The sequence below is a fragment of the Melanostigma gelatinosum genome, assembly GCF_949748355.1.
Source record: "Melanostigma gelatinosum genome assembly, chromosome: 1".
Lineage (NCBI taxonomy): Eukaryota > Metazoa > Chordata > Actinopteri > Perciformes > Zoarcidae > Melanostigma > Melanostigma gelatinosum.
This window is the reverse complement of record NC_136634.1, coordinates 21,147,165-21,171,675: the sequence shown is the minus strand read 5'-3', so window position 1 is coordinate 21,171,675 and position 24,511 is coordinate 21,147,165. Positions and strand designations below refer to the sequence as shown.

The 24,511-nt window shown below is 42.0% G+C and overlaps 2 protein-coding genes across 2 annotated transcripts; both read left to right on the top strand.

The window, feature by feature from the left end:
* Positions 1–4,847: 4,847 nt before the first annotated feature.
* On the top strand, positions 4,848–7,843 carry zpd (zona pellucida glycoprotein d; the record flags this gene model as incomplete). Its single annotated transcript, XM_079270795.1, has 9 exons — positions 4,848–4,868; positions 5,053–5,104; positions 6,011–6,219; positions 6,343–6,497; positions 6,773–6,887; positions 6,963–7,090; positions 7,185–7,368; positions 7,532–7,637; positions 7,722–7,843. 9 exons carry the CDS (start codon positions 4,848–4,850, stop codon positions 7,841–7,843), a joined length of 1,092 nt encoding a protein of 363 aa, XP_079126921.1.
* A 704-nt stretch (positions 7,844–8,547) lies between these two features.
* Positions 8,548–23,347, top strand: LOC306775617 (matrix metalloproteinase-16-like). Its single transcript, XM_079266076.1, has 10 exons — positions 8,548–9,350; positions 11,453–11,601; positions 12,835–12,957; positions 13,046–13,368; positions 13,841–14,002; positions 17,112–17,533; positions 17,796–17,934; positions 19,198–19,348; positions 19,548–19,663; positions 20,530–23,347. The coding sequence occupies exons 1-10, from the start codon at positions 9,231–9,233 to the stop codon at positions 21,000–21,002; spliced, it is 2,178 nt and encodes a 725-aa protein (XP_079122202.1). The 5' UTR covers positions 8,548–9,230; the 3' UTR covers positions 21,003–23,347.
* The last annotated feature ends 1,164 nt before the right edge of the window (positions 23,348–24,511 follow it).

Sequence of the window (24,511 nt, the reverse complement as noted above, 5' to 3'; positions counted from 1 at the left end):
GTTGTCTTTTTTTATTATTTTAAACCACTCCATGTCCATCACGTTTCCTTTTTTTCCCCCATTTAGCCTTACTTTTTAAAAACATTGTTTTCTCAGTAATTGTTTGCATGTGCAGAGCAGTCGGTTTAAAAATGTTCATTTCCAAAGTATGACGAGTAAACGTAAGTCTTGTAAATGTTCAATCACTGTACCTTTCAAATTGGAGAGTTTATAATAGGAACAATGTTGCATTTGCAACATTTGACTCAATATAATGTACATGCACTGCTAACTCTCAAACATTGTCTGAGACCTCAGAGCTCATCTCTTCACGGAGTGAAGTGTCGATTGATTGTCCGTTTTAGACATTTCAGCTCCCTCTGTGAGCTAGTTACTGTCTACGATTCCTGGTCCTGAGTGTAGCAGGCAGACGCCATGTTGTCTCCACAGGCTGTAGGGCCGTATCTGACACCGGCAGATGGTGGGTTGGCTTGAAGCCGACTGGAGGGATATTTCTGTTTGTCTCACTATCAGAAGGGAGAGACGGGGTTTTTTTTAACAAATTTGTCTTGTTCAATCACTATATTTGACAGATGGAAAAAGTTGTGGGTTGACATCCTCTTACAAAAAGCCTGTTTTAATTAATTTAATGCTGTAGCATAAGTAACTGTAGCAACTGGTATTACCCAGCTGACTTTACACATTAGCAACTGCAGGGAGATGCCATAGCAGACATCCAGAACATCATAGTAACAACTCTTTGAATGCATCCAGCAACAGCCTACCTGGACATTTAGCAGCAGAAACTAACTTCGGTTGAGGTTTGCAAGCCATCGTCCACATGCAAATCTTCAAAACTAAAATACAATCACCCATCATCCCCTCTGTTAAATTGGTGGCCCACACTCTGTCCTTCAGTCTGGCCTGAGAGGACACAGATGGAGGCTCATTCTGTCTTGGCTTCTCCACATATCTGTACTGAGATGTTGAGACAAAGCTGAGCCAAGTACTATGGGATCCATGCTGTCACACGCCTTCCCAGTGCTGTAGGCAGAGACACACCAGTGCCCCCCCCCTACACTTAATAGTATGCCTGACAATCTGGAAATCACCTGCCATATAAATAACAGAGTAGCTATCCTCAACTAAAATCAGATGCTGATTAGCCCGTCACAGTGGAGTGAGGATTTTGTACAACCTGCCTTGTGTGTGTGTGTGTGTTTCTATACATCCAGCAGCAGAAGACCTGCCTCTCAGGTGTGTGTGCCGCAGCTGGTGTTGTGAATCAGGCCGATGACAGACACCTCCTACAACCCGGCTATTTCACAACACCAGGGTGGCACCGCATCACTGCCGACGAGACGAGGAATGACTACACGATGCTGCTGAGGGATAAGATGCAGCGGCTGCAAGGAAGAACCCGTGTTCAGTGCTGTGACATGCACACACAACTAAGGGTGCTTTTTAAAAACCTGGGGAAATCATTTCAGTGGACTGTGAACTGTTTGTTTTGCTATGCAGGCTCTGTTAATGACACCTGCTGTGCTGACTTTATAGTCTTTCCACCCAATCATAACATGATTTTTTTTCCTCCCACATTATGAGTTGGACTCGTTCGCATTCACTCAGATATCAGAACCGCTTATGCAGACTGATTACACAATGTGAAGATACGTTCTCCGTGTTGAGACAGAACCAAGCTACATTCACAGTTGTAAACCACAAACTTGTGAAATCTTTCTTACCCCTTTGCTCTGTAAATAAATAACATTACCAATATTTCCTCTGTAGATTTGTTCTGTTGCTGTTGGGGTCCAAATTAGTTGTGAAGTTGAGTTTGTAACAGCACAATAAAATAAGTTACAGCTACAAATCATGAATTTAAATGTATGATCGGTACAATAAAATGTACAGGGTAAGACCAAGGCCAGAAATGTGTGCTGTGAAGTTTCAGAGGATCCATTTAAATGTTTCATGCTAATTAAAGCCACTGTCAGACTGGAGTCTTGGGGTGTGTGAACAGAGCCGTATGCTTGTGTTGTGGTTAATGGGACGCTTCCGAACAGAGTTTTTGTTGTTTATATTAACTTAATTAATAGTTTTTGTTGTTCATATTAACTATAAGCAGTTGTGTTTCTCCATCCTTTGTGCAAACAACCTTTTGTAGACCATATTATTACTTTTTTACTTGGAATGATCCATCAGAGAAGGAGGACTTGAGATGGGAGCCATCGTTAATGGACAAGAAACAAATACAACACGTTGTTATCCCAGGCCATCAGATCTGATTTAAACCTGCCTCATCAATCACGGGGCCTCCTCCATCAACAACTTATTCTGGCTCTGATCTGTCCCTTCGAAGACAGATGGTCTGCTACCAAATAGGAGGGAGGCCTGCCGGAAGATGTCTGAGAATATGGAGTGTGGCCTGCGGGTGGGGGTGTCGAGTTTGCACTGTTGGAAATACAGTGACCCACTTATGGCTTTCCCTTAAGACACTGTTGAGCCCCTCACTGCTTTGACCTGCTCACACTAAAAAAAAAAACTGATTTATATTCCTTCTCTCAGAAAATATTTCTCTAGCTCCACTTTAGTGTTTATATGGTTTCATAAAGTAAATATGGAATCCAAAAGAAGACATCTCAGAGATTTCCCCAATCCAGTTATGTATTAATTTGTAGTTTTGTACGCTTTATATTCTGTTTAATTGGAGCGCTATTTCAAACACTAGAGGTGGTGATGGGGTGAACTTTCCAAAGCACTGAACCGGTTTGTGTTGACAACAGTGACATCTAGTGGAGGTACTTGGCATTTAGTTTCTATATGAAGTTATTGATGAAACAAGGCAAAAGGTTATGAAGTGAACTCACCACTGACAGCACAGTGCAGAGGTTTGGGGTGTAGCCTACTTAGGAGAGTATCACTTATTACATTTTCAAATTAAAAGTCACCCCAAATCACATTTGCATGCTAGGTATGAGTTTGGGAAACTTTCAAAAATAAATCTTGCTTTTTTCCTTCCTTCCAGATTGATCAGTTAAACTCTACACAGTTGCAGGCTCTTTTCACTGATCGTTAAAATGTCAATGAACTTGTTCTATTCAACCAACTGTCCAAACACCCAACTATTTAATTCATTATAATAGAAAAAGCAGCAACTCTTCACTTGTGAGAAACTGGAAAGGCCCCTGCTGGTACACAGTCGTGGTAGTGGTAGCAGTAGTGCTTTTATTCAGCCATCACACACAATACAATATAGCCGATATACAATCTAGCATACAATGTGACTGAAAAGGCATACAGGCAGACGCATAATGCTTATATATGCCGATCCTACATTCTTATACCCTCCAGAAAATAGTTTGACAGTAAATGTACTCTCTCAAATCATATTTACACTCAAGTATTGAGAAAAAAAACCTTTGTACAAAGTCTGCGTGACTTTGTTTTAGCTCTGAACATTTGCATTATTTTATAATCATTAGAATGGATTTGTGTGATCACAGTAACCCAACACAATCCACACAATCAAATCTGTAAGGAAGTATAAGAGAACAATCAATGATATGCAAGTTAATACATCTCTGGATTTATACAATATTGCTATTGATGATTACATTTTACCATCAATATGTTGTCTCCATGATATTTCATGATCAATCAGAACCCCCAGGACTTTTGTCTCAAAAACACTTTCAATTTTAACATCACACGTTTTTAATTCAACACCCCCCCCCCCCCATCTAAATGTTTTTGATTTCCAAAAAAACTATATTTTTGTTTTCTTTATATTAAGAGACAATTTGTTAACATCAAACCAAGTTTTGATGATTTCCAGCTCCCTTTCAACAGCAAACAAAAGTTCCTTTAAATGTTTTCCAGAAGAAGGGATACCAGCTTATCTCCATTTTTTTATATTGGTATTTCCTTTGCTTGTTTCATGTTGTTAAAGACAGATATAGGTCAGAGGTCCTTCAATAAAACCAACGACTTCTGTAATAATTTCCAGGTCAACAGAATTTATATCAGATGATCTTATGTTTTTTCATTTTTTTTACAATTGCAATTATATCAATTTAATTTACCCCACAAAGGAACATTGTATCGATATTGTCATGAATACGATGATAAATCAAATATTTTTTTTGTTATCAGGCACAACAATTTTGTAGGCCAGAGTAGTGCCAACACCCACAAAATGTGCCAACACCCACAAAATAATCGTTATCAACAATGCTTTCTAACTGTCCACCAGAGCTGTTTTGAAAATAACATGGAAATTCAGATTTGCATCTATTCCAAATATGACTGATTACTTTCCAAGTCCTTTGAATGTTATTTTTATTATCCTAAAATATTTTATAACAGTGTTCACTCCTCTGTAATCTCATAACGGAAGTCAGTTTACTCTTATACAATTTATATTTTTCTTCACTTTCAATGGTTCTCAATTGTAAATATTTCATGGAAAGTAAATCTTTCTTTTTGCATGCCCTTTGCAGACTTTTGGTCATCCATGGCTTTCCTTTCTATTTATCCTTCACCCAGTGCCTCCTAAATAAACAATGTGTATATAACTCCAAGAATGAGAACAACAAGGTATCGGACAATCAACAATATTAATGTCTCATGATGTGAGTGACAGTGATGGATGTTTCTAATTTACCCATTAATTCAATTAAATTGTTCATCAATTATAAAGAAAACGTATAAAAGAAGCACGAGCGCCAAAACCAACAAGTGTTCGTGATTGAAGAGCAGCAGGTGTTGATAACGAGGACGACGGAGGAGAGCCTCCCGTGTGACTGACATTGTCGCATTTAAAAACAAGTCATATTAACTATATTGTTACGCAAAACGGTACAACAATGATCCCAAACGGCTTAAAGGTGAGTGCAGATACAAATATGATGAGCATTGTTCATCCTTCATGTAAGAAAACGAATGTTTGTGTAGTTTAGGGCGGGCTGTTTTTGCATGGGCATGTTAAACTGATGGCAGGCTAATGTAGCTTAGCTCGGTAAAAATCAATAATTGAACGGTTAACGTGGAAATGTTCATTCTTCCCATTAGTTGGGCGTGGCCCTCGTGCTTCTCTTCGGCTTCACGCGCCACCGTGTTGAGGGTAAGAGTGTCTACCTGTATACAAAAATGTCGAATGTGTTTTAGCTTCTCAAAATATTGATGATTTATTTCTTTACTGTATAGGAATCTGCAGTGTGGAGCATTGCAATAACAGCACGAGGTGTGTTCTGTCTGAAGACCAAAGGCGATGCAAATGTGCCGGTGGCTATTATGCGGAAGAATGTGACAGAGGTGGGCACATCTTTATTCTTTTTACTTTGATGTGTTCTTATAGTTCACTCTGGCTCTGTGTTACAGACATTGTGGAAAATTGAGTCTTCTGTTAACTTTTCCAAGGAAACAACAACAACTCTGCAATTAAGTATTTCACTGCAAAACGATGGGTCAAGATCTACCTTTTTTCTTTTTAAAATCCTGGATTCTTAAAACATTGCATCCTACATTTCCCACAATGCAACTACTGGCGTAATCCCACATCTTTCCAACTCTTTGCCCCAGTTGGTAATGTAGACTTTCTGTTACCTATTTTGAGGCACCGACTCTGATAAATAAGCCAACTTTGATCCCATCAGCAGTCACAGGCTGAGAAGTACTACATCATACACGGTTCAACAGATTTTTAAACATGTAGTTCAATTGCCTGCAAATGAGGACCGTTTGCTTTCTACATATGACGTCAACACATTCATCAAATTAGTGAAATGGATGCCTTCACTATAGCTTCACATCCTACTTCAAATTAAATGCAAGTTGATTCTGATGTGTTTATTGTGAGCTCAAATAAGTTCTCGCACAAAGACAGAAGGAATCTGATGATCTCTTTCATTTCAACTTTGGAACGCCGTTTACTGTATTTGTAACTGCACGTGTCCTCTTGTGAATCTCGAGCAGTAACTTGTCTTTTATACTTTTTTTTTTTTTTTTTTTTTTTTTTTTTCTTTTACAGATGCACAGATCAAAGTTCTGTGCAGCAAGGACTTCATAGGAATCAGAGCGAAAGAAGATTACTTCAAGTTTCACAACGTGCCACTGGAGTCCCTGCACTTGCCCAACAAATCTTGCCGTCCTCAGAGGGAGGTCATCGCCGGTGTGTCGTACTACGTGTCCAAGATATCTAAAGACCAATATCAAATGTGCGGCGGCAAGCCGCTGACGGTACAACTGGCGCATTATCTCTGTACAATGCCGAGCTCAAATCTGCCACTGTTGGTCAGAGTTATTCAATTATCCCTGTAAATAGTACATTTCCTGTTTTTCTTGTTTCCCCCTTTCTTACAGAAAAAAAATCACATCTCATATTCCCTCAGTCTACAGTCAGACCCTCAGATTATTGGAAACATCATCAGAAATCCAGTCATTAAACTGGACTACACATGTGTCTATCCAGCCATCAGAACAGTCAGCCTGCCTTTCCCAGTCATCCACTTTTCCAGGTAAGGAAGGACGTTGACTTAAAATACTTAAATGCCATTTAGTTCTTCTTATTTATACTTTAGCAAAGCCCTGGATACGTACAGGATTCAACATGTGTGTTAACTATTTCAGGCAAATTTGTCCCAAACCAGAGAACCCCCCCCCCCCCCCCCCCCCCCCCCCCCCTGATGCCCTCCTGGTTCTCCTGCACTGCAATCTGAAAACATTATATAGTTTTGTCAAAGTCACCAAACGGGCCCTTTTCTTTTCTCGCCTCTTCTCTGCACACGTACAGTGAGATGGTGATGCATGTCAATGAACTTGATGCCAACATACAGATGCTGTTGTACCCAGACCAGTCCTATTCTGAGGCCTACAGCAGTGCCCCCACCATTGAACTGAGAGACAAGGCAGGTAACCGCTCATCAGCTATCCACATACTAATCCTGTTTCGGTGACTCTTTGCGTCGTGTTTCTGTGTCCAGGTGTATGTGGAGGTGGCCGTCACAGAGCCTGCAGATTTCTTCCTGCTCCGGGTTGATAAGTGCTGGGCCACACAGTCTCTCCAGCCGAACACGACTGAGGGATTGGTTTACACTCTGCTTCTGAACGGGTCAGAAGAGCTCTCAATCGTCGGCTCATCCCACTTCTGTCCTCTTTGACTCTGAACTAACCCGTTTCCTACTCGTTGCCGTCTCTCTATGCAGGTGTGTGAAGGACAAAACCGTCTCCTTTCTTAACGTGAGCGCCGGACAGTCTGGCCGTAACGGAGAAAGTTCCACCATTCGCTACAGCTTCGACATGTTTCGCTTCACAACGGAACCTCACGACCTCTATCTGCACTGCACGGTTGAACTGTGCGTGCCAGAAGACTACAAGTCCTGCAAACCTGTGAGCTCGCTCGTCTTACTTTGTACGCGTATTAAGAGGCCCTCAAAGAAAAGGCTGTAAAAATGAACATAAAATGCCTAAAGGATCTGTATGGTAGTATTTGTCTTGAGTGTTCTGTTTCACTTTAGTCTTTCATGTCCTTGTTTTATTTATTTCTCCACAGAACTGTAATTCAATCAGTAAGAGAGAAGCGGTGCGAGCAGACCCCTCTCTAGGCATCCTATCGTATGGACCCATCAGGATTGAAATGCCAGACAGACCTCAATCCAGTAAACTCCTGATCCTCAATCACTGTTGCTATTTACTTCTGTCCCTGTACGATGCCACAGTGATCTCTTTGGTGTTTGTTTCAGGCATACTGGCGACGGTGGTGCTGCCTGTGGCAGGTGTCTGGACTTTGGGCTTCTTCCTCATCATCCTCATCACTGTGGTCAAGGCAGGCAGCAGGAGGCTCAAACCAACTGGGGAGCACTGACTACAATGTTGCTGTTGGCAGCTTGAATAAAACTTTAAAAAGAAAATTCATATCTTTGTAATTTTCCTGTCCTGATGAATCAAAACTTAAACATGTGTCATAACAGGGTTAAAAATCTAAGTTTCACTTTATAGTAGAATACATAACTCACTCCAACAGCCGATGGAGCAGAACAGTAGTGTTGGTGTCCGGAGGAGAGCACTGGCTACTACAGACTGATGGAAGATCTATAGCAGCCTGTTGCACTGAAAGATCTGAGTCTCCACAGGAACAACAGTCTGCTCTGCCCTTTCAAGAAGAGGGCTTCAGTGTTGTAAGTCCAGTCCACTTATGGATTGATTTGGAACCCAAGGTACTTGAATGAGTCTACCTTCTCCACGTCCAAAAATATACATATAATAAATGCAAGAATATACGTGACCTTAAATATTGGGTAATAATGGGCCCCACATTAATGGGTAACTTGATGCCATAGTTTATTTAGCATGTGTATACATTGAATCAAGTACAGTGCCTCCACACATTAAAAACAAACTTGCTTAATTATTCCGTGTTCGTCTCGTGTGGACCAGCCTGTAGTTTCCTGTAACAACAGCAGATGTCCCAGTGACCGTGTGATGTGGCTCTGGTGCGTTAGGACGGAGGAGGAGGGCCCTCTTCGCTTGAGACCGCCACAGATCTTTCATCAGATAGACTACCACACAGCTGTTAGATGGCGGTCTCACTAATATTTACACAACGCGTTTCCGCTCCGAGATAAAAGTCGAGGACGTTTGTTGGTGCCAAACAGTGGAGGTGTAATTTGATCGCTGGCACTGAGTTCCGATTTCTTTCTTTTTTCTTTCTTTTTTCCTTTGTCGTGCGCAACATTTGGGAAGCAAGTTCAGACACCGCTTCACTTAATAGTCACTTTTCGTTTGCTAACTGCGGAGTCCGTGTTTGCACAAAGTGTCAGGAGACTTCTTCGCTGTGCTCCCGCTGCCGATCAGCCATTGTGGACGTCGGAAAAGGGGCAAGGTCTAGTTTATGTGCCCGCCGGCTACAGTTTGAGCTGTTTGCGCGAGAGGATCTGCTGCATGAACACTAGGATGAGCCATGAGGCTGCTGGCCCAGGACAAACCGGACTGGAACGGATTAGTATCATCTTGATCCATGTTTTGTTTTTCCTGAGGGTTTGTAAATGCACCTTTCTTTGCGCAACATAGTTATTTTTTCCTGTTGAGCGAACCCCAGAAACGCGCAGATAGCCCACTTGTTGCGGAGGTTCGTGATTAAATGTGAGAAGAAGTCCCGCAGCACTTTGTCCTGTATTCCTGCCAGTTGGAGGAAGTTGTTTGGCTGTTTTCTGTCATCACTCCTCAACAACAACAACAACAGTCAGCACATCATGAAGAAGATGTCATCCAAACAAGCCTGGACTCAGCTCATCGCACTGTCGTCCTTGTTCTCCCTGACCCTGTGCAGCACAGCGGCGGATGTCCCGGAGGAAGAAGGCTTCAGTGCTGAGGTACAGTGCTCTCTGTAGGTCACGGTACAGACCACATTTTCCATGTAGATAGTCAGATATTCCCTTTTTTGGTATTTGTCAATAGTTTATGAATTTACAAATGTCATCATTTTTCCTATAGAGGAACTTCTGTCTGCAATGTCGTACAGAAATATAGATTTCCATGAGTTATGAGTCCAAATCCTCATGTTTGTTTTGGTAAAACCTCAAAGCATCAGGTGGGCTGTTGCACTGCAGGAGGTGTCCTTTGACGTTTTGACCTTTTCCCAAATAACAGAGTACATGTGGTACACACATGAAAATAGAGCAACATTATCTATATCTGTCTATCTGTCTATCTATCTATCGATCTATCTATCTATCTATCTATCTATGTATCTATGTATCTATCTATCAATCTATCTATCTATCTATCTATCTATATATCTATCTAGTAATAAGAGTGTGATTGTAGTACAAGTTAAAACTCAGCTGTAGGGTTGAAAAATAATGAAATATTATTGTTGATTGACTTTTGTCACATTTAACGAAATTCACGCTGACACATGTTTGCGAGCAGAATTCATTAGCAGAGTTTTAACAAGATCAATTGTTTTTAACACACTGAAACTTAGTTTTAAGCAGAAATAAAGACTTCAATTTTTAGTTTGTTAATGTATTCACAAATTGCCACTTTTTGTATGAAGTTTACATAACTGGGGTATGAACAGATACTTAATGATCAACAATATAATGTAATATGGGTGGATATAAAATATGTCTTAACAGTTCATATCAATATGAATTCTTGGTCTTCACTCTTGTGAGTTAGGGATGTCTTCATGAGACAAGCCGGCCTGTGAATATATGTGCATGTGTATAAAGAGTTAATTAATGCTTTATAACACACGGTAAGGATCGCTTCATGTGAATATCATAGAATTTGATTAAATACTGTGCGATCAACCATTCACAAACTGTTTATAGACCAGTTACAGATGGATGGAAGTTTTGATTGTTGCATTAATAAACATTTTTTAAAGTCCATATATCTACATACAATTACATTATAGTATGTTAGTAAGTGTCTATACCCTGATGATAAATGCTTAATAGAGGAGTTACCATTATTCTGAGCAAATTGCGAAAATAACAAAATAAGTATTTTTTTAAATTATTGACATGTGAAGATCTTATTCAGTTTCAATACATGATGGTGGAACACAGTTTGTTTTAGTGATCACCAATTTCATTCATGTAATTGTACTGTATTTGCCATATTGGGATAAATATGGAGATGGCAGAATATCACAACATTGATTTTTAGCTATTTCCTACAGAGGCTTTGCTGCTCTTCTTTCATCTTCCTGCATGTGAACAAGCCCACTCATGTTACACTGGTTGAGACTTGTCATGCTACGCAGAAATGGTCTCTGAAGGATTTTGTCTGTCGTGTGTGCACGCATGATGGCTTTGTGTGTTGCCTGTGTTCATCCCGTACATGCATGAACATGTGAGTCCCATGATCCAGCTGTGTGAGAGGGCCTGCAGTGTTGTTTTTGAGCTCTGCTCTTGAGGCTTCTTAAAGGGCAAAACTCAAAACTTCACAGAGGTTTCTCCCCCCCTGGAGCCATCGTCCTGTTTCCCTGGCTACGTGGCTCTGCACGCTCAACCTCACTGGCAGCAAACACGAAACAAAGAGGGGAAATCCAACATGTGTCATTCGACTTTCAGCCTTTTACCATCATTTGAAGGACAAACATGCAGAGTTTTGTGTTTACCTTGTGTGCTACAGTAGTGATGTACAGTTCAATTATTGTCCTTTTAGTTCTCCTCTAGTCTCCTCTCCTCATCTTGGCTGTCAGTCAGGAGAAGGCGAGAGGAATGAGAGAGCAGGAATGTCGTAATGTTAATGGAAGCCATCTGGTTTCTATCTCTTCTCTCTCTTTTCTTTTAACTCCTCAGATGCTCTCTCCAGTCATGACAGTGGATTAGCACAACAGTTGTAGCGGTCATACGTATTAATACACCATGCAACGCACACACAAAAACAAGACGCATGTGTTAAGCAACTTTTCCCATGCTAGACTATGCAAAACTGAGTCCTCGCTTTGTCCTCACAGGCATGGCTTCGGAGGTTCGGCTACCTGTCTCAGGCGAGCGGTCAGATGTCCACCATGCAGTCGGCTCAGATTCTGTCCAAAGCCGTCAGCGACATGCAGCGCTTCTATGGCCTAGAAGTGACCGGAGAGATGGACCCTGCTACTGTTGTGTAAGCGTTTTATTGTTCTGTCGCGATGTTGTTGTTTTTTCTGCAGGATGTTGGTCTCAAAAACATGCAACTCCACTTAACCTTTGTGTGCAGTCACCACAAACTGAATCCAGGGAGCTTGCGGGATGTTTTACAGCATGTATGATTATGTTACATTCATTTGCATTTTTTTTAATAAATTTCTCATTTTCTATGCGTTCTATGGTATACTTGGAATTGCCACAAATTTCAGTTTGTCATCTGAGAATTCTGGGCAACAAACCTCAACTCAACAAACCAAGCATCGTGAAGCAATTTGTGTCAGAGCACTGGCTTTACACCATCACATCATAACATTGTCAGATTCATGTGTTCGTATTAAGAGGGGCTCCTGAAACAGTCTGCCAGCTTGTAATAACTTTTATGCCCACAAGGTTTGGATTATAGTTTCATTTTGCTTATATCACATCTTGGCTAATGAGGCGAGTCAGGCTGTCATATCCTCACGTTCAACTGTGAACGAGATTCATGGTATTATTAGACCTTTGCTCTCAGAGTGGACACTGTATGTAATGGAAAAATCACACGGTCTTAAAGGAGAAGTTTGACCGTTTGGGAAATACGCTTTGTTAGAGCGTTAGATGAGAATATTCATCCCACTGTGTAAAGGTTAGCTTAGCTTAGCATGAAGACTGGGGGAAAAAAAGGGAAACAACTATCCGGGTTTTGTGCAAATTACACAAAATCTGCCTACTAGCACCTCACAAAGGAACACATAATATCTGTTTAATCTGTGCAAAAAAGTGTGAAAAACGCACGTTTGCAGAGCGATGATGCTGGCTGTTTCCCTTCTTTCCAGCCTTCGTGTTGAGCTAAGCTAACGGGCTACTGGCTGGACCCTGATATTTAGAATAGGCCGACAGATTGTATGAATCTTCTAATCTAATGCTCAACAAAAAATGTGGATTCCCCAAAATGTGGAAACATTCCTTAAACATAACAAGCTGAGTTTGTTACTTGATTTTTAGTCCTTTTAACATTTTCAGTTTTCAGAGACAAGTCCTGAAAAAGGACTAAAGTATAAAGATTGAGCTGATGGCCATGAGAATATGGCAATTACACTACCTGTGCTAGCTGCATTCTGTAGAACTGAGGAAATGCTGCAGTCACTTTTTTGCAGCGAACAGTTTGTAATGTTGTGTGTGTGTGTGTGTGTGTGTGTGTGTGTGTGTGTGTGTGTGTGTGTGTGTGTAGGGCCATGCGTCGACCTCGCTGTGGCCTCCCAGACAGAAAAGCAGAGGAGATGAATGATGGTGCGAGGAAGAAACGCTACGCTCTCACTGGACAGCAGTGGGGCAAAGACCACATCACTTACAGGTTTATAGCACTGAAATATATGAAAACAAAACAGCAAAGCAGAGTGTTCAACGTACCAACTCTAACTCGCTTTTTCTTCTGGCTCCAGTATAATGAAACAGCAAATCCCCTCCTCGCTGGGCGAGGAGCGGACGTACGATGCGATCCGCAAGGCCTTTGACGCGTGGCGACAGGTCACGCCGCTGACCTTTGAGGAGTTACCTGCTGAAAACAACATCAGCATCAACAGCAGCCAGGCAGAGCTCGCTGACATCCTGTTGCTGTTTGCCTCTGGTTTCCATGGTGACATGTCTTTGTTTGATGGCGAGGGAGGGTCGCTGGCCCACGCCTACTACCCCGGACCAGGAATCGGTGGGGATACACACTTTGATGCTGATGAGCCTTGGACACTGGAAAACCAAAACCCACAAGGTTAGTGTGCTGATGTCCTGTGGGAGTTGAACCTGTGACTTTCTGGTAGCGGCGTGATCTCTCTAATTATCTGGTTATTATCTGTGGTCTTGTCTCTCCTGGTCAACTGGGCTGCAACCTGAAGGGTTCACTGGGTGCATGTCAATTACTTGCTGTGATGCCATAATAATACAATCTAACCAACTGATTAGCTTGTTCGAATAATGTATCAGCTAAATTCTATTTTAATGTTTTCTTCAGCGGTAAACACCATCTTCATAGTGTTGTCATGGATTAATGAGACATGATACCGCTTTGCTTCATTTATGTTCTGTTTAATCTAGTAAGTATCAAGAGCTGTCGTGTATGTATTTGTCATATAAATTACAATATTTGATGTATTATATTCATTGCTGTAACATTCCTTTGTTGCATGTTAGTTTACACAAATATATTTGACAAATATGTTCACACTACGTGTGTGTCACTGCAGGTATAGACCTCTTCCTGGTTGCGGTCCATGAACTCGGTCACGCTTTGGGTCTGGAGCACTCGGATAACCCCGGTGCCATAATGGCTCCTTTCTACCATTGGATTCACACACACAACTTCACGCTACACGAGGATGACATCAGAGGAATACAGTACATATACGGTAAGAAGCGTGCACTCTACTGGCACACACACCTGTTTAAATCACTATATTTAAAGCCACCACCAGCAGAATTTGGACGAAACAACTTGAGAGCCAGTGAGCCCATTGGTTTAGTATTCTACATCAGCTATTGCAAAGATACTTCTCTCATTTCTTAAAGACATACTACTGAAAGACAGCCAACTCAACCTGCAGGGACACAAAGAAAATGTGTAAGATCACTGAGGTTGAAGTGCAGAATGTCAGCTGTAATTCGATGTTATATCCGACCATCACATCTGGACACCCGTCAAATGAAACAAAGAAGCCTTTGTAAAGAAGCTTTGTGCCAACCGCACGCATACATCAGGGAAACCTCGCTCAAAACAGCATATCAAGCATGCCGTTGTGATGTTCTCATGCTTTCCCTGGGTGAATAGACGCCATTGTTAATTGACAGATGGCATCTTGTGTGTGTGTGTGTGTGTGTGTGTGTGTGTGTGTGTGTGTGTGTGTGTGTGTGTGTGTGTGTGTGTGTGTGTGTGTGTGTGTGTGTGTGTGTGTGTGTGCGTGTGTGTGTGTGTGCGTGTTGGCTAGAGTAAGCTCATGTGTATGTTGGTGTACTGTATGTAGTTGCTGGTCTCTTTCTGCTGTGGCCCTGTTGTAAGAGATGTAATTACAGGCCCAAACACTCATGCGCGTCTTAAACTGCAGACGTAGATTCATTACAGAGCTTGTTTACAGTGAATGACTGATTTTAGGATTTATTTTGCTTCAGACAAAACCATGTTTATTTTCATGCATTTCATTACCGTCCATTGTGTTGTTACATCTCTGATATGACATAACAGATCAAAATGAATTAATATATTGGCCTGTTGAGCCGCCTACACTAGACATCTGCGCCAGAGTAAACTAGAGCTTTTAGAAAGTAGATGTGAATAATCTCGCTGCTGTAAATACTGAAATGTAAATGTTTTGACTGAGATTACACAGTAATTCCTTGAATCAAACAGATCTAAATGACTGTTTTCGAGAAAAGCTCTGCATTGGATGAGGAAAAAGATGTAATTAAAGTGTAATTAAATAGAGACTAACACAGCATACACTTTGGTGGCAGGAATAAACATTGAGTTCCTTTGTAGAGGTTTGTAGACCTTAACTATTTAGACTCAACAGTAGAAGGTAGTCAGTTATATACAAACCAACTTGTGAAATAACATATAAGTAATTCTAAGTATTTAAATACTTGATATTTTAATCCACAAATGTTGCTGTAAGTTGGTGTCTTGATTTCACAAACGGGAAGATTTAAAATGATATAACGATAAAGATACCATAATAAATGTATCATTACTTTAAAGCTGTGCTTATCAATATTTGTATATTAACATGGAACATAATGCTGTACACAGCATTTTTGCCTCTTTCAGCACCTTGATTTGATTGTATTTAGATTTTATGGCACCGCAGCTTTACTGTTTTGGTTCACTCTCATCTTCCTCTTTCTCAACCATAGTAAGCAGTTTGCTTCAGCTAACTAGCTTTAAAAACTAACTACCTGCACAGCACCAAACAGCAGAAAAGACAATTGTGAGTATCCTAACATACTGCCATACAGTCTGGTTGCACCGCTGCAGACAGTAAGGACCTGCAGTGGATCGTTAAAACGGCCTCTAACGTCACGAGAGATCCCTCACTCTCCGACAGCCTCTGTTTACTAGGGCTGTCCTCCACCAAAGACATTCTTAGAGTACATCCACACTACTCCGTTTCTATTTGGAAACGGAATTTGGAAATGGTGCTCGAAAACTCCGCATAGTGTGGACGCTCAGTGTAAACGAAGCAAAACATATGCGTTTCCAAATGGAAATGGAGTAATGTGGACATGGCCACTAATCAGTCAACTAATTGGCCTACTCTTACCATTTTGTCAACTGATCAATGAGTTGATTTCATTTCTCCACTAAGAATCACACAAAAGCAACACTTTAAATAATGTGTTTACTCCTGTAGAATTCTGCTCTTAAGTCATTAAGCATGAAAAAAGCAAAATCAAAAAGACTAAGAAAGTTATAACTCCTGTTTATCACCCTCCCCTCAGGCAGGCTCACAACTATACGCACATGGACCAACAGGCTGAGAAACTGTTTTTTCCCCAGAGCCGCGGAAAGGCTACTGAACAATTGCTCATGCAATCCTGTCAATCTTCTTTTTGAATGTAATTTGATGTGCCTTCTATGTGAAGTATGTATCACTATGAATATTTTATTTTTTCTATTCATTTTCTGAATTGATTTATGCTGCAAAGTGGAGTGGATTCCTACAAAACCAAATTCTCTTTAACGTGTGCTTATCTCATCGAAGTAGCTGTTGAACACAGTGGAGCATTTAGTAGCTAAAGAGACAGATATTTCCCTCAGGAGTTGGTAGAGACCAAAACATGGCTAAACGCTGTAACATCAACAGAACTGCCTGCCAATGCACGGGGGCATTCGTTTTGAAAAGGTGGCGCCCTTCATCCAGCTGGTAACAGCCCTTTCTTGTCCTGTGATGAAAGCAGCCAACTAAGAAGTCCTTCATGAGCTAGTGAGCTTTCCAAAGCTCTAAAATACAGTATATTGTACACTAATGAATAATTCATTGTGTGTGAAAGGAAAATGAGACACAGATTCAAACAGAGATTTAAAAAAGTGAATTTAAATGACCACAAGCAGTACCTTGAATGCTGTAACATAATCCACCGACTGCCTTGTTGCCTGTATTGCTGCTTTAAGACAAAAAAAAAAGACTTCACAGTCTATAAATTCTATTGCTGTATCTGTGTGTTTTCCTCTCTTAGCAACCAGCAGGGTTGATTTTTTCCAAAGAGCAGCAGCACAGTCGCAGTCGATCAAGTGAGCTTATAGCCGCTCCACATAATGGAAAATTAGGTTTTCTTTGTGTGAAGGAGGGATAGAGATAGAGAAGACATTGTGAGGACAATGGAGGAGAGTATAAAATACATGATTGAAGTGCCGTATATTGCCACACAGACAGGCTGGGAGAATTATTTCATTTCAGGAACATAAACATATTCTTTTAATTGTAGACGTTTCTTAGCCGAGGCTCTCCATCTTTTCATTCTCAGGCCCCCCTCTCCACGGTGATGCTCCACCGACTTCTCCTCCGGTCCTTGACGACAAACCCAAAGATGACTCCCCCACCTCCACTTCTCCTCCCGAAGATGGACCCACCTCCACGTCGCCCAGCGTCCCCCCACCCGAATCACCCGACCCGACCGACGGCACCAAAAATCCTCCAGCCCCCCCGGGGCCGAGTCCCAGCCCTACCTCACCTCCTGTCCTCCCCACATCCACCCCCACCGACTCACAGCCTGAGCCGGAACCTGTCACCCCGCACGTTAGAAAAGATGTCCCGCCTCCTCCGCCTCCTCCTCGGCCCCCTGCTCCTCCCCGACCACCCAAGCTGCCGGACCACCAGGCCCCCGATATCTGTGATGGGGACTTTGATACGGTGACCATGTTGAGGGGGGAGATGTTTGTTTTCAAGGTGAGAAGTAAAGAATTATCGATCATGTTTGTGTGTGTTTAATTCAAGGGTTTGCTTTGGATTGGACAGCTATAAACGTTCCCTCATGTTGTGGATCAAGGAGCATGTCACTGGTGTTTTTAACACCCCTGACCTACTTGAAAGGATTTGGAGAAATCTATGAACTAGCATAACCCTGCTCAGAGTCAAAACAACATTCCAGTCATGCAAGCAGAAGTAAACAATAAATCATTCTGATGAGATTATTGTTGCTTGTGTACAGGGTCGCTGGTTCTGGCGCGTGCGGAGGAACCGGGTCTTGGATAACTACCCGATGCCGATATCTGTCTTCTGGAACGGCCTGCCGAGTGACATCGACGCCGCCTATGAGCGCCACGATGGCAAATTTGTCTTCTTTAAAGGTATGCCTAAGCTGTTAAATACCAACACAAGCTGTCACTTTGCAAACCCAGCATCCACATGTTACGTCAAAATCTTCTTCGAAGACCATGCTGAGTTTTTTTAATGGCTCAGCACCTTGGTTAAGGGAAGCGCGTACAACTTGTTGTTTGTTTCCGCAATGTTTTCAGCCACTTTACCCCGACGCAAAGCTGAAGCCAACTTGGAGTTTTGTTTTCTATAAACATGAAATGGGGAGTGAGACACAAGTCTGTGCTTTCATTTGAACCAGGCAGACTGAAAGGAAAGAGCGCAATCTCAGCATTTTTTTCCCCTCCACACAATGTGACTTACGAGGATATGTTAATAATTCAGCGCTGCTATAACTCTCGGTATCTGGCAGAATAGCACACATAAATATAATTGTGTTTTTCCGGTGAAACATTTGAGCAATATGTCTGCAGATGGAGACTATTGAGTCTGTGTGTCTTTGCATGTGTGCATAACTGCATCACAGAGTTCACATCTGTATTTTAGTGTTCGTATCTGCCTTGAACGAGGCAGCGTGGCGGCTGTTGCAGGCCCAGTATGAGTCTCTCACTCCAGCTGAGCCCCAAAAGGCCTCATGAGAGAGGTGGAGGATTGCATCAGCCTTCCCAGCGCACCGCTCCAGATGTCCACAGCCGCAGAGCTTTCACTTTTACAATCAGGCCGTACGGGGATTTGTCTTGCTCTTCAGGATTTTCTAGGCTTTTGATCACAGATTCTTTTTTTATTCCCTGTTGGAATGATTTTTGGGGGAATTTTCCTTTAACTAAATCGAGGGTTGACGCTCATTAACATCCATAGATGATTCTTGTAAGTGTTGATTTCTGATGATGTCATTATTCCTTCTTTTTTTGTCACATTCTTCAGAGGTTTAAGGAAAGCTGCACAAGCTGATTTTGAGACATTGTTGCCTCTTCTCCAAAGAATTTTGGATCGTGTATCAAAACCCTGCAGAAATGTTGCCCATATAAGTCCAACTGTAGTAAACACAACCTCCGATCAAAATGTTAAAACAGGTGTGCCGTGTGCACCAATTGATTTCATGAGAAACATAAGTATTATGCCAACCATTTATACCTTGCCTGTCCTTACTGCTCCTCTTCCGGAGTGAGTACACCCCCAGTAGTTCTGGCCATTGCTTTCGCTCCATTGCCTTTTTTCTCCCTGCTCTTCATCTATCTTTCCCCTCTTGTAGCCAGGTAACAAACATTGCAACTCTATCCTTTCCCCCCCTGCAGATGATAGATACTGGGTGTTCAGGGAGGCTGATGTGCTGCCCGGATACCCGCAGCCCTTACACGAGTACGGACAAGGAGTTCCTGCACACAAGATTGACACAGCAATCTGGTGGGAGCCCAACGGATACACATACTTCTTCAGTGGAGACAGGTACACCATATCACAGACACACACACAGATTCATGCAACATGATTTGAACACATTTAATGATAACATGAGGAATTAAGACAATGATTAGAAGAAGACTTTTTGTCACCTTCCCCGCTACAACTTTGTATTACTCTCAATATCTAAAAAGGGCTTTGAATCTTTGTCTTTGTCTTAATACACCTTACTGTCTGGGTGCAGGTACTGGCGATACAGCGAGGAGACCCGCACTACAGACCGTGACTTCCCCAAGCCAATCAACAGATGGGGCAGGATCCCTCCATCACCCAAGGGAGCCTTCCTCAGCGATGACGGTGGTAAATAATGAATTTCAACTCAGCAAATACAGCCTTTATTTGGAGGAAAGAAACGGCTTCTGTTTACGAGAATCACATCAGACACCAAACACTGTACATACAGTGTTGACAGCAGGGGAATAACATGAGTGAGGGAGGGAGAAAAAGAGGGAAAGGTTAGAGGGGTGAAATTGGGTGTGTAAGAGAGGGAAAAACTTGCATTTTGGGCTGCAGCAAGCAGAGCAGCAAGAAGGGTGAGGGGATGAAGGGAGGAATGAGAGGTTTGGGGGTTGGCCTGTCCTTCCTTTGGAAATTCGATTTGTGGCAGAGCTGCTCTAAATGCACTCTGTAACAGTCAGATCTCATCTCCACCCAGAATGTCTCTGCTAAATGTACCCTAAGAAGACCAAGAGGAGTGTTTGTACTTCTTTTTGCATCCCATTGTCAAATCTTAATGCATGTCATTAGTTTATGCTTTGTGAAGTTTCCTATTACTACATGTTAGGTATAGTCTGGTATTATACTTAACTGGTCCCTAACGAAACATACCCTAGTCTGCTTTTTGTTTACCCAAAAATGTTACTTAGATTTACCCAGTCAAGATGGTAAAGTAATGAGACAACGTGTGATGTGTTTAGGCATTCAGCATAACACTACTTCTCCAAACGCTCTGAAGGGACAGTTTGACATCTCGGTCAATACACGTTTTTGCTTTCTTGCCGAAAGTTAGATGAGAAGATTTCATATCACTCTGTACAAGCTCAGTGACAAGTTCAGAGCCGAGACACCAAATATCAACACTGTACATATTCTACAGTATATTTACATCATAATCCATTGTGCATGAGTTGAATAAGTTCATTCTCTTTTATTTTCCTCTCATGCAGCTTACACCTACTTCTACAAAGGCGCCAATTATTGGAGGTTTGACAACCGCAAGACAGAAGCAGAGAAAGGCTACCCTCGCTCCATCCTGAAGGATTTCATGGGCTGTTTGGGAGCCCCCGACCCTAAGCCCGATTCAGACACCGAGCAGGAACCAAAACACAAACCAGTCAACCCTTCAGACCGAGGCAAAGACGAGCACACAGAGCCAGACGGGGGCCGAGACAAAGACAAGAACCCGGAGGAAGACACGTCTCCTCAGCCTGACGGCACAGAGGAGGACAAAGAGGTGAACGTGGTCGTGACGGTGGCCGACAATGAATCAAAGGTCATGACTCTGATCATGGTGATTGTTCCTCTGGTCCTGGTCCTGTGCATCCTGGTCCTAATCTACACCATCCTCAGGACTCTACAGAACAAAGAGACCCCGAGGGCTTTGGTGCACTGCAAACGTTCGTTGCAGGACTGGGTGTGAGGCACAGAATGAGAAGCGATAGAGCGGGTATTCATCATTTGGTACAGTCGTTACAGGTGTCAAAATTTGTACTTATGGGTCTGACGCAGTACTTAAGTCTAAGAAAGCAGAGGATGAGTCACCGTTTTGGGCCCCATTCATTGTGAGAACCTTTATCGCTCATGTGAAATAATGCATACGTGGTAAAATAGGTGCCTGTGGAGCTGCAGTGTAAGTTTCCTTCTACTGGCTCTTGAAGTTTTTCTCCTTTGTGCCTTCCAAATGTCTGAAAGGGTACTTCTATTTCTTTAAAAAAAAAATCACGTTTGTTCCATCATAGCATAAAAAAAAAAAAGATGATGTGTCAGCAACCAGATGTGTACTGTAGAAGACACACTAGGAAGGTCCGTTTCTATCAATTCTAATTGTACAGAGGACGGACCAGTGGTTTATTTGTAGTATTAATGCAGATCAAGTCAATAATGCACATAGATTACACAGAAGCACACATACACATATACACAAACATGAGTGCTTAAGGCTATAAAATGAGCTATACAAATACATGCATAACTACGAACACGTCTTCCATATGCTTACCTACGATGCCTCAACCAATCTAGACATTTTTCTTCGTTTACAACAGATAATTTGCACTTTTGATTCTGTTTTTTGTCGTCTTTGTTTTGCTGAGGTTGCTTCACTGCAAATACATGCGTGTGTCTGTGTTTGTTATGCTTATTAAACCCACTGATACTAGCAGAAGAAGCACGTCCTCCGACCAGAGCAGGAATGTCAGACAGCTGTGTGCGTCCATGACCGGCCGTCTCCCACTGAGCCCATTATGTCTGCCCTCTCTCTCTCTCTCTCTCTCACACACACACACACACACACACCAACAGCACGTGATCTCCAAAAAAACTCTAACTGCACTCATTTGTGCATGCATGTCCACATATGCAGACACACACGCAGACACCGAGACATAGAGACCACTTACCCAAACAAAGGCACATATTTATTGCACACAGACACAAGGGCTCCAGCCTCCCCTCCTCCCACCACGGCCTCCATAACTGTTCTGACTACACCACTAAAACACAATCCCAGTGGAGACGCATTGATATACGCCTAGTGCCAGGGCTTGGATCAAATACAGCAAGGGGGGATTTATTCACACTTAACGAGAAGATTTGAAAAGTGCTGTGGTACTTTACAAAAGATATCCATCTCAGCTCGACCTGTCAAGAGTAAAATCATAACAGCAGTATCCGTCTTTCTGTATGTCCTCTTCCGTTGTTCATGCTAAAGCTATAAAGCGTCGAAGCAAATTAAGTGAACATGGGAGAAGCCTGCAGGCTAGAGAGGAATGGGCCAGGGTCTGGTTTCCATTAAGCCCACATGCTGCTGATTTATTAGTGGCACGAGGAGAGGAGAGAGAGAGGGGAGTTGGGGGGGAATGCAAAAAGAAGGAGGTATAAAATATAATGGTGGGGAGAAAGGGGAAATGAGAGAGAATGAGATGACGAGGGAAAGAAATAAACTGGGGGAGGCACAGATTGAGGGGGTGGAGAGGGAGGGCTCTGCCAAAATGTCCTTGCCAGTTTTCTCTGGAAAAGGAGGAGCAAGGGAAAGAGGGAGGAAGGACCTCTGGGAGGAACAGCGCTGGCGTTGCACCTCCTGACCTAGATTGGGACACTAAGTCCACGCCTCCTTTTCAAGTCTTCTTGTTTTTGCTCGGTTTGTTGTCATGAGTTGTTCCTCTGCGACCCCCTCCTCCCTTCCTGATCTATCCTTCTCTCCAATTTTTCTTTTGTTTTTTCATTTTGAGTCCGTCTTTTTCTCTAGTTTTTTTGTCTCATTGCTGTATACCATACCACACTAATGCTCTCCCAGATGTATTCATTTTCTTCTCCACTCTCCTGGAAAGTTAGCTCAAGCATTGATACTTAATGTACAGAAACATCTGCAGAAAGTGTTCATTGAGTTTCCCTTTATCTGTCTGTCTGTCTAACCCTTGCTTGTGTCGGTGTAAAGCCACTATTGACATGCTAATCATCTTTACTTGTGTCTTTACATTGTGCCTATACTTTCTTTTTGCCAGTATTGTGCCTTTTTTCTGTGAATAATGGGGCGGCATTTTTTTTTATGACAATAAATAGTACGAGGGAACATTTTTTAAATTGTGTTTCTTTCCTTTTTTAATTCTTATTACTTGTAGTTTTGTAAATTTTGTTTTTGTTCAGGTTTTCTGTCAGAACATTATTAGATTATCACGACGTTGATGCATGCAGGGCATGTTCTGTAAGGCCTGTGCACTCCTGTGTAGAGTACGTTAAAGTTTTCACAATAAAACTTACAGGTAAAAGCAACACAAGTCTTCTTTGCTGCAGTTTTTGGCTTCATGTTATTGTAACTGCACACATATCATCAGCTGTGCAAACGTCATGTTCAAGGAGTGAATTCTACTTTTGGCCACAAGAGGGAATGGTTGCTTCTGAAATGTTAAAAACTAAATCTTAATAATGTTCATCTCTTTCCGCACAATACACACACACAATGATGATAAACTAAAGTTAAAGCTCATACAAAAAAACATGTCTGTGTACACAGATGCAGTGCTGGAATGCACACTCACTTAACCACTGCACATAGGTACAATTTGGAGTTAATAGTTGGAATGATGTTAAGCATTCCAACTATTGTTCTTCAAATCTTTATTCCTCTTTTACTATTTCTTCCGTCCCCTGTTTTTTGAAATGGTTCTTCTTCTTCAAACACCTCTCAAACAAATCCTCAAAACTCCCATAACCGTAGCTCCTATTGCTCCGATATTAATAAATGAGAGGAAGAATGAGTTGAAGAACAGATCTTGTAAAAATGGTGTCTGTAGAGTAAAAAATGTGGCTGAACTGGCGATCTACAAATGGGGTACCGTGTTCTGTGGAAGATGTTTTTGAAGCAAAATTTAACATTGGTCTCTATGGAGCAGAAAGTTGGTTTTCCTCTCAATTAAAGGCTTCTGTGCCAAATGTGTAAATCTGTGGGATTCCACAGTCATTTGTCTACGACAAGGACAAGATTAGCTACTCAGACCAGGCCTTGGTGATTTCGCTGTGCCAAAGGTCTACTGACAGCAGGATTGTTTGTTGGCTGGAGTGGGAATAGTGAGAACTTTAATGTGTGGGACTGGATAGTGCAACCCGCAAGTGATGAAATTGTGATTAGCACAAAGATAACATGTTGTGAGTGTGATGCCCACCAATGTGTTGTCACATGTGTGTTATGTATTTTGTTTTCATGCACAGCCAATATGTTTTAAAGTGAGCACACTTGTTTATTCCAGCAATAGTTTTATAAGTGACTGACCTAGTGGAAACAATGATGTTGCCACTAAAGCCACTAGAAGGCACTGTACTCTAGAGAAAGCTAGCGGGACGTGAAGTGAAATCCTTCTTTTCGAGTGACTAAGCGTTCAGGAGAGAACTGCAAGGCTAATAACGTTTAGCATTTTAATACCATCCTACAGT